Genomic DNA, 10,126 nt, shown 5'->3' with positions numbered 1-10,126 from the left:
ACAAATATTGCTGAATTTTAAATAGAATATAAATTCAATATAAATTGAATCCTCAAACTGTGTGTGTGTGTGTGTGTGTGTGTGTGTGTGTGTGTGTGTGTGTGTGTGTGTGTGTGTGTGTGTGTGTGTGTGTGTGTGTGTGTGTGTGTGTGTACTTGTACAGCTATATGTTGTGAGGACATTGGGTTTTTGAGTGAGGACAATTTTCAGAAAGTGAGGACATTTTTGCCGGTCCTCACTATTCGACGGACCTTTTTTGGCCTTTTTGAGGGTTAAGACTTGATTTTTGTTTTAGGGTTACAGTGAGGTTTAGATTAGGTTTAGGGTATGGGTTAGGGTTAGGCATTAATTTTTGACAGTTAGGGTGAGGGGCTAGGAAATGCATTATGTCAATGAATGTCCTCACAACATATAGCTGTACAAGTGTGTGTGTGTGTGTGTGTGTGTGTGTGTGTGTGTGTGCGTGTGTGTGTGTGTGTGTGTGTGTGTGTGTGTGTGTGTGTGTGTGTGTGTGTGTGAGAGAGAGAGAGAGATAGAGAAAATAAGAGTGTGTGTGCTCCAGAGTGAAAATAAAAGCTGCTGAGACTCAGAGTCAGATGAAGCTTCAGCTTCATGTTTCTCCATGAAGCAGCAGCTCAGTGGAAACAGCCTCAGCTGGTTCAATACTGCATCAATACTGGATCAATACGGGATCAATACGGGATCAATACTGGATCAGTACTGGATCAATACTGGATCAGTACTGGATCAATACTGGATCTAGAGGAGGTCAGTCAGTCACATCAGGATGAGGACCATGTGGAAACAGAGACACTTGTGAAGTTTGAGTGGTGGAACTGAGAGAGAGAGAAAGCAACAAGAGAAGATAAAAGAATCCTGATAATAAAATCATCATGAGAAAAGAATCGACTCCAGTTTCTGCTGAAACTCTGTTTCTTCTTTACTTTCTCTTCCTCACAACCTGTGTGACTGACTTCTGCCCAGCAACAGTCATGGTGAATTGTGATTGGCTGAGAGCAGCTCCTCCTCCTCCTCTCCCGCTGTTTTCTCTTCCTCCTTCAGCTCAGAGTTTCAGTTCAGAGTGAGGACAGGTCAGGTCAGCATGCTGCTCTTCATCCCGCTCCTCTTCCTCCTGGGAATCCCCAGCGCCGCTCCAGGTACGCTGCACAGCTGCTCCACCGCTGCTCCACAGCTGCTCCAGATGTTACCGGCCACATCTGGAAGCTTCTCCTCCTGATCAGGTTGTTCTACTCTTCTCTTCCAGCCCTTCATTCTCTCCAGTACTTCTACTCATCGTCTTCAGGAATCCAGGGCTTTCCTCAGTTTGTCACTGTAGGTTTGGTCAATGGAGAAAACTTCGTCTACTATGACAGTGAGATCAGGAGAACGATTCCTAAACAGCAGTGGATCGAGGAGAGTGAAGGACCAGAGTACTGGGAGAGGGAGACTCAGCTCTTCATTGGTACTGAGCAGACCTACAAAGCCAACGTTGAAAACGTGAAGGGGTACTTCAACCAGACTGGAGGTGAGCACACACACACACACGCACGCACACACACACACACACACACACACACACACACACACACACACACACACACACACACACACACACACACAGAGTCTACAGATGTTTCTAAAAAGTGAGTCCTGAGTTAAATGTTTTTCTCTGTCATTCTTTATTTTAGTTCAGATGATTAAAAGAAGTTTAATAAATATCACCACTATAGACTGTAAGATTAAAATGAACAGAAACAGTTTTTAACATTTAATTTCAGATCAGTTTGGTTTCATGAAAGAATAAAGATGAGTGAAGATCAGATGTTATAGAATAAAACACTTTTTCCTCTGTAGAGTTTATTCTCTGAAATAGAAGATCAAACCCTGATAGAGAATAAACTGTCCAGTGACTCTTTCTGTCTTAAAGTCCAAATAAAACATCAGGAAGAGTCACTGAGGAGGTTTTACTCTCAGATCCTAATCTCTGCTCTCCCAGAGATTTTTCCTTATTCCCAAAGTTCCACAATTTATTGAAACAAACCAAAACTTTCTCTGTTGTTCACTTTAAATCAAATCTCCATGAAATAAATGACAGAGCAGATGTCTGGCTGCAGTCCTCAGCTGTAGCCTGGTGAACCGGTCTGGTTCCCCCCCACTCCTCATCCACATCTGGATTTGGAGCTGGGCTCAGTCTGGACAGGAGCCCATAGAAACCTCCAGCAGGGGGCGTCGGTTACTCCTCTGACTGACAGGTACTTCAGCCAATCAGAGCTTTACAACAATACGTCATCAACATGCGTTAGCTTCTCTCAGGGTTAGCTTTAGCTCATTAGCTCTAGCTTCTCTACTGCAGCTTTCAGACGATGGGTAAAGTTAAAGTCCGTCATCTCCGCTACGTGCAGTGATGGCGTCACTTCCGGTTTAGCCACCAGAATGTGCCAAAAAAATTTGAAAACAAAAAGCGGCAACGCTGATTGGCTCGGCCGTTTCAGACTGAGTGAAACCCCCTTCTATGGGCTCCGACCCAGACTGAGACCAGCTCCAAAATCCAAATGGATGAGGAGTGGGGGGGCTGGTTTACCAGGCTACATCAGCTGTCTGCAGGAGAAAGACTGTTTCTCTCATCCTGAGCTTCAGTCCTGATCAGAGCAGAGATGCAGACGGTCAGGATCATCCAGACAGAACACAGTCCTTCTGTCTGATCACTACTTCAGTTCATCTTATTAAATCTCAACAGTCTCCACAGCTTAAATTCACATTAAATGCAGCTAGCTTTAAAAACAACCAGCTTAAAGTCTAGCTAGCTTTAAAATAAACCACCTCAGAGTTTAGCTTTCAAATAACTAGTTCAAAGTTTACCTAAGTTTAGAATGAACTGTCATAATGTTGAGCTGCCTTTAACATAAACTATCCGTGATTCTGAGCTCTGACTTCAGTTTGAAATGTTGGCTCCGCCCCCAAGCTCTCTGATTGGTTCCTCACATTGAGAAAACCCTCCCAATCCCCCCTCCTCTGCTCCCGCTCAGCGTGCACAACGCTACATGCACATCCTGTATGCGTGCACAATCTTCCAGAGGAAACAGCAGAAGCCACTTTGACTCTTTTTAGTTCAAAATAAATGGCCGCTTCGTCTCAGGTAAACCAGATGTTAGCTTGTCGCTACATGTTCAATGCAGAAAGGAGCTGCAGAAATGAATTTGTCATGTTGGCTCCGCCCCCGCCCCGCCCCCGCCCCGCCCCCCTGCTGCTGCTGACTGGAGCAGAGAGGTCGTCACGCTGAATCCTCAGGCAGCGCTTTGGCCAGATATCCAAAATACGCTGATCAATGTGTGATTTTTTTTTCTCACAGAAATGTAGCATGAACTTGATGTCAAAAGCATTTTTCTCATCCTGGTTAAATTAAAATCACGGGTAGCGCCTTTATGGTTTAGCTACCTTTAAAACAAATTAGCTTAAAGTTTAACTAGCTCTAAAATCAACTACTTCAAGTTTAGTTAGCTTTAACATAAACAATCTTCAAGTTTAGCGAGCTGTAAAATAAATAGCTTAAAATTTAGCTAGCTGTAAAATAATCTAGCTTCAAGTTTAACTAGCTTTAATAATAACTAGCTTAAAGTTTAGGTAACTTTAATATAAACTAGCTTAAAGTTTAGCTAGCTGTAAAACAAACTAGCTTAAAGTTTAGCTAGCTTCAAAATAACTACGTTAAAGTGTAGCTAGCTGTAAAATAAACTAGCTTAAAGTTTAGCTAGCTTTAAAATAAACTAGTTTAAAGTTTAGCTAGCTTTAATATAAACTAGCTTAAAGTTTAGCTAGCTACAAAATAAACTAGCTCAAAGTTTAGCTAGCTGTAAAATAAACTCGCTTAAAATTTAGCTAGCTTCAAGTTTAGCTTGCTTTAAAATAACTATCTTAAAGCTTAGCTAGCTGTAACATAAATAGCTTAAATTTTAGCTAGCTGCAAAATAAACTAGCTTAAAGTTAAGCTAGCTTTAATATAAACTAGCTTAAAGTTTAGCTAGCTTCAAAATAACTAGCTTAAAGTTTACCTAGCTTTAATATGAACTAGCTTAAAGTTTAGCTAGCTATAAAATGACCTAGCTTAAAGTTTAGCTAAAATAAGTTTGCTTAAAGTTTAGCTAAATGTAAAGTGAATTAGCTTGAAGTTTAGCTAGATTTAAAGTAAACTAGCTTACAATTTAGCGAGCTTTAACATAAACTAGCTAAAAGTTTAGCTGGCTTTTAAAATGAATTAGCTTAAAGTTTAGCTAGCTGTAAAAAAAACCAGCTTAAAGTTTAACTAGCTTCAAAATAACTAGCTTAAAGTGTAGCTAGCTGTAAAATAAACTCGCTTAAAGTTTCGCTAGCTTAAAAAAAACTAGCTTAAAGTTTAGCTAGCTGTAACATAAATAGCTTAAAGTTTAGCTAGCTGTGAAATAATCTAGCTTAAAGTTTAGCTAGCTTCAAAATAACTAGCTTAAAGTTTAGCTAGCTTTAATATAAACTAGCTTAAAGTTTAGCTAACTGTAAAATAGCTAGCTTAAAGTTTACCTAGCTCTAAAATAAGCTCGCTTAAAGTTTAGCTAACTGCAAAGTGATTTAGCTTAAAGTTTAGCTAGATTTAAATAAACTAGCTTTAACATAAACTAGCTAAAAGTTTAGCTGGCTTTTAAAATGAATTAGCTTAAAGTTTAGCTAGCTGTAAAAAAAACCAGCTTAAAGTTTAACTAGCTTCAAAATAACTAGCTTAAAGTGTAGCTAGCTGTAAAATAAACTCGCTTAAAGTTTCGCTAGCTTAAAAAAAACTAGCTTAAAGTTTAGCTAACTGCAAAGTGATTTAGCTTAAAGTTTAGCTAGATTTAAATAAACTAGCTTTAACATAAACTAGCTAAAAGTTTAGCTGGCTTTTAAAATGAATTAGCTTAAAGTTTAGCTAGCTGTAAAAAAAACCAGCTTAAAGTTTAACTAGCTTCAAAATAACTAGCTTAAAGTGTAGCTAGCTCTAAAATAAGCTCGCTTAAAGTTTAGCTAACTGTAAAGTGGATTAGCTTAAAGTTTAGCTAGCCTTTAAAATAAACTAGCTTAAGGTTTAGCTAGCTGTAAAATAAACTAGCTTAAAGTTTAGCTAGCGTTAATATAAACTAGCTTAAAGTTTAGCCAGCTGTAAAATAACCTAGCTTAAAGTTTAGCTAGCTTTAAAATAACTAGCTTAAAGTTTACCTAGCTCTAAAATAAGCTCGCTTAAAGTTTAGCTAACTGTAAAGTGAATTAGCTTAAAGTTTAGCTAGCTTCAAAATAAGTAGCTTAAAGTTTAGCTAGCTTTAATATGAACTAGTTTAAGTTTAGCTAGCTGTAAAATAACCTAGCTTAAAGTTTAGCTAGCTTTAAAATAACTAGCTTAAAGTTTACCTAGCTCTAAAATAAGCTTGCTTAAAGTTTAGCTAGATTTAAATTAAACTAGCTTACAATTTAGCTAGCTTTAACATAAACTAGCTTAAAGTTTAGCTAGCTTTTAAAATGAATTAGCTTAAAGTGTAGCTAGCTGTAAAATAAACTCGCTTAAAGTTTCACTAGCTTAAAAAAAACTAGCATAAAGTTTAGCTAGCTTTCAAATGAATTAGCTTAAAGTGTAGCTAGATTTAAATTAAACTAGCTTACAATTTAGCTAGCTGTAAAATAAACTAGCTTAAAGTTTAGCTAGCTTCAAAATAACTAGCTTAAAGTTTAACTGGCTGTAAAATAAACTAGCTTAAAGTTTAGCTAGCTTTAATATAAACTAGATTAAAGTTTAGCTAGCTGCAAAATAACTAGCTTAAAGTTTAACTGGCTGTAAAATAAACTAGCTTAAAGTTTAGCTAGCTTTAATATAAACTAGATTAAAGTTTAGCCAGCTGCAAAATAAACTAGCTTAAGGTTTAGCTAGCTTCAAAATACCTAGCTTAAAGTTTAGCTAGCTTTAACATAAACTAGCTTAAAGTTTAGCTAGCTGTAAAATCAACTAGCTTAAAGTTTAGCTAGCTGTAAAATCAACTAGCTTAAAGTTTAGCTAGCTTCAAAATAACTAGCTTAAAGTTTATCTGGCTGTAAAATAAACTAGCTTAAAGTTTAGCTAGCTTTAATATAAACTAGATTAAAGTTTAGCCAGCTGCAAAATAAACTAGCTTAAGGTTTAGCTAGCTTCAAAATACCTAGCTTAAAGTTTAGCTAGCTTTAACATAAACTAGCTTAAAGTTTAGCTAGCTGTAAAATCAACTAGCTTAAAGTTTAGCTAGCTGTAAAATCAACTAGCTTAAAGTTTAGCTAGCTGTAAAATAAACTTGCTTAAAGTTTAGCTAGCTGTAAAATAAACTAGCTTAAGGTTTAGCTAGCTTCACAATACCTAGCTTAAAGTTTAGCTAGCTTTAACATAAACTAGCTTAAAGTTTAGCTAGCTGTAAAATAAACTAGCTTAAAGTTTAGCTAGCTGTAAAATACACTAGCTTAAAGTTTAGCTAGCTTTTTAAAAATCTGTTGTTATGGTCTAACGTTGAGTTGTTACATAAAGATTTTAACCATGAGGCGATGAGTCACAGCAGTACGATAATAAAATGGAAATCTAAAAAAAAAAATAATTAGGAAATGAATTTTGTAAATATATAAACGAATAATAGCAACTATTAAATTTGTAAAAAAAAAAAAAAAATGAGGGAACAAAATTGTGAAAAGCAATAGAAATAAGTAAAAGAGTCAGTAAACATAAATCTGGGTAAATATTAGAGGTGTCCCCGACTAAGAATTTCCATAGTCGAATCTGATTTGTCCGATCCTGCCAATAGTCGACTGATAGTCGAATCTATCATCTTGTTTAGCGGAGCGGGGGGAGCGGGGGCGGCTGCGGAGCGTGCCTACACGGGGCGTCACGCAGTGTTAATTTTGTCAACAAAAACTTAAACGAAAACTATTCTTTGACGACCCATTATTCCGTGACTAATTTGTAACGAGAACATAAATTTAATAAGTAATGAAAACAAAAACTAAAACAAAATCTCTGAACATCATGAACTGACGAGTAAAAATGTGACGAAAAAGCTGCCGCTGGCCGCCGGACAAGCTGGGTTATTACAACCGTCCTCACGCCGGGCTCACTGACTCCGGTCCGGCTCCGTTCTGTCTCCGATACGGAGACGCAGCACCGCAGCAGCACTTCGCTTCTTCTTCTTCTTCTGTGATGTTGGCAGCTTGCATCCCGTTGGCTGCATTACCGCCACCTGCTGGTCGTTATGATTGGAGCTTTTTTTCTTGCAGGCTGTCATTTGTTGCAAGAATTTACAGAAAGAATCTGAAGTTCATATATTTAAATTTTTTCCAACAAGCCATAGATTTTCATATTTATGATACAAGAGTTATGTGATGCATTCTAAATTTAAATATCTAAACATAATTAAAGATATGCTTACAGTGGAGTTTTTACAACCGTGACATGTATCCTTTTGCACTTCTGCTGCTGTGGTTTTATGTTGTGTTGTTTTGATGTGTATTTGTATGTTGATGTAGCACTTTGCACTTTGCCCAAGACAAATTTCCTACTGAGACAATAAAGTTATCTATCTGTCTATCTATCTATCGATCGATCTAATTTACTACAGTACCACAAAACTGTCAAATTTCATCAAGCCTAAAATTAAGACTAAAACTAGAACTAATTTCCACAGACTAAATTCTAACTAAAACAAAACAAAACTAAAAAACTAAAATGTGACTTTAACTAAATCAATTCTTTGGTGAGTGACTAAAACTAAAATGAAATGAAAAATTCATGTCAAAATTAACACGGGGCGTCACGGGGCATCGGGGCGCCTATGCCTACAGCCGGCCCTGATTGCACTAATAATTATAAAAAATTGAAATTGGAAAAAAAAAAAAAAAAAAAACAGCGCAGGCAGGTAAAACAACACTTATTTTTTTCCTCCACACTGAAACACAGACTGGAACAAAGTGTCGGTGACTCTAAACATCAAACAAATGAAGTACAGTTCAAATGACCAGAACCAAACCTTCTTCTAACAGTCGGGCTAAAGCATGTTATTTATTTATATCTACAATCTCTGCAGATAAGCTCACATTTTTTGGCTAAACAATTTCTCACATTATCTGCTCAAATTAAATGAAAGGCTTAATTGCACTGTGTCGGTCCGTTTCAGCGCAGCATCCATGCAAAAACAAACACTAAATTAAATAGAATTAGCCTTTTAGATAAATTAAAATAATAATATCCTAAAATATTACAATCAGAGGAAATAAAAGTCAGCATTAAAAATGAGAATTGAGTAACAGAACCGTCTTTTATTAGCCCAATGATCTGGCTACTGACCCGTTTAATGTGGAAAGCCATGTTGTTGTGGAGTGATATGAAAGGACACAATCTGCATTTGACTTATTTTTGGATCATCTTTGACTTGGTCTGAAGTTCTATTTTTTTTTCCGACATTGTAAGACTTTTAAAGTTCAGCCAAATCACCACCGAGATGCTGCTCTGTGACGGAGCTCTGTGCAAAATGGGATTGTGCCACTCACCATGGTGGTTCATTCACAGACACTAAATAGATAGAATATTGAATAAAACTACAAGTACATTTTTCCACAGTATATTTGATAGGCTAACATGTATATCAAATAGGCTTTATATCATGTTTATTTTGAAAAAAAACAAGCAATTCTATGTAAAATCAGTCATTCAGCACCCCCATACAGCTGGAATGGAATGGTCCTCGTTTAATAACCACATTTTTTCGATGCTTCGACTGTGTGATTGGCCGTCCAATCAGGCCCCTTCCAACGAATTGTCGAATCGTCGATTATCTGAGGACACCCCTAGTAAATATAAACATAAATAAATTAACTTTGTCTTCGCTTTTCCGTGTTGCTTTTGTTGATGTACTGAGCTGTCAATCAAATGCCTGTGGGCGGGGCTTCCTGTGCAGGGTGAGTAGTAGATCCCTGATAGCAGGATTGCTGCTTGGCGTTCGCTCCCTGCTGAGAGGAGCTCAGCTCTCAGTCTGAGGCTCTGATGAGACTCTGAGCAGGATCTGTCAGTCTGGACTCTGGGGCCAGACGCAGAGGACGACGTGACGGGCTGGAGGAGCAACACACACACACACACACACACACACACACACACACACACACACACACACACACACACCCCTCACTGCGGTCAAGCCAGCCACACGTTGCTTAGCGGTGTGCAGATACACTGAGCATTACAGTAACACCATCAGACTCGGTCCAGCAGGACGAGCTCATGAAAAATATTGGTTTTACTGCACTTTAAATTCAGCTGAATATTTGTTGTTGTTGTTTTTTTAATATCTCTCAGGGATTTTGACCATAAATTAGTGTAAAAGTACCCAGGAATTAATCTTCACAGTATTTGTTCCTGTAGTATTTGACACAGTCAGTCCAGGAGTAATATTTGGGTGTTTTCCTCCCGGGTGATTTGACCTGTAGTCTCTGAATCTCTGGTGTATCACAGGGCTGCAGTGGCAGGTTCACACACCTCCCTGTGTGTTAACCATCATCATTATCAATATTTCTATTTCTACCAACATTACAGAGCATCAGTATTGATGAAGCATCCACTGGTTTACTTCCTGTTCAGTTTCCTCTCTTCAGCAGTGCTGTAGATCTGTGGTCTGTTACTTTATTTAAATGAAGTCAGTTGTCTTCGGTGCTGCTTGACTTTTATTTTGAAATCTTTGAAGTCTTCATGGTGTTACCGTCATGCTCAGTGTGTTTGCACACCGCTGATCAAGGTGCGGCTGGCTTGACTGCGTGTTCAGAAGTGTAGTCTGGCTGGACCGCAGTGACAGTCACACTCCAGCCTGTTATCAGAGAATGTCCTGATATAATTCTGTTTTTAAATCTTATTGCTGTTACTTGTCAGCATGATGGACAGACTGCAGCAGGTGATGGAGAGAGAGGCGTGAGCTGAGAGAGAGATGAATTCTAAAGACACTCAGGTTGAAATGTTCCTCTGGTTCTTATTGAGCGTATTGATCAGTGATCCTGAGGGTTTCTGAGTTTCCTGTTCAGAGTCTCATCAGAGCCTCAGACTGAGAGCTGAGCTCCTCTCAGCAGGGAGCGAACG

At 38.1% G+C, this 10,126-nt stretch overlaps 1 protein-coding gene and 1 long non-coding RNA gene across 4 annotated transcripts in view; both read left to right on the top strand.

The window, feature by feature from the left end:
- The first annotated feature begins 1,044 nt into the window (after nucleotides 1-1,044).
- Nucleotides 1,045-10,126, top strand: part of LOC115404957 (patr class I histocompatibility antigen, A-5 alpha chain-like) — a 16,522-nt gene continuing 7,440 nt past the window's right edge. For both annotated transcript variants that reach the window (XR_003933396.1, XM_030114318.1), the window contains exons 1-2: nucleotides 1,045-1,157; nucleotides 1,265-1,525. Coding sequence is in view for 1 of the 2 variants with exons in the window: in XM_030114318.1 (XP_029970178.1) it covers nucleotides 1,103-1,157; nucleotides 1,265-1,525 (316 nt within the window). In the remaining variant the exon portion in view is untranslated. The remainder of the gene's footprint in view (nucleotides 1,158-1,264; nucleotides 1,526-10,126) is intronic.
- LOC115404960 (uncharacterized) overlaps nucleotides 3,296-10,126 on the top strand; it is a 7,443-nt gene continuing 612 nt past the window's right edge. Inside the window, exons 1-3 of one of the 2 annotated variants that reach the window (XR_003933398.1) lie at nucleotides 3,302-4,012; nucleotides 5,088-6,745; nucleotides 8,855-10,126. The exon at nucleotides 8,855-10,126 is cut by the window's right edge and continues 612 nt beyond it. This is a non-coding gene — a long non-coding RNA (uncharacterized LOC115404960). Of the gene's footprint in view, nucleotides 4,013-5,087; nucleotides 6,746-8,854 lie in introns of those variants that run through there. The other variant, XR_003933397.1, reaches the window with a different exon arrangement.

The sequence above is a fragment of the Salarias fasciatus genome, chromosome 18 (genome assembly GCF_902148845.1).
Source record: "Salarias fasciatus chromosome 18, fSalaFa1.1, whole genome shotgun sequence".
Taxonomy (NCBI): domain Eukaryota; kingdom Metazoa; phylum Chordata; class Actinopteri; order Blenniiformes; family Blenniidae; genus Salarias; species Salarias fasciatus.
Note: the sequence above shows the minus strand (reverse complement) of the source record. Positions and strands in the feature narration are given on the sequence as shown.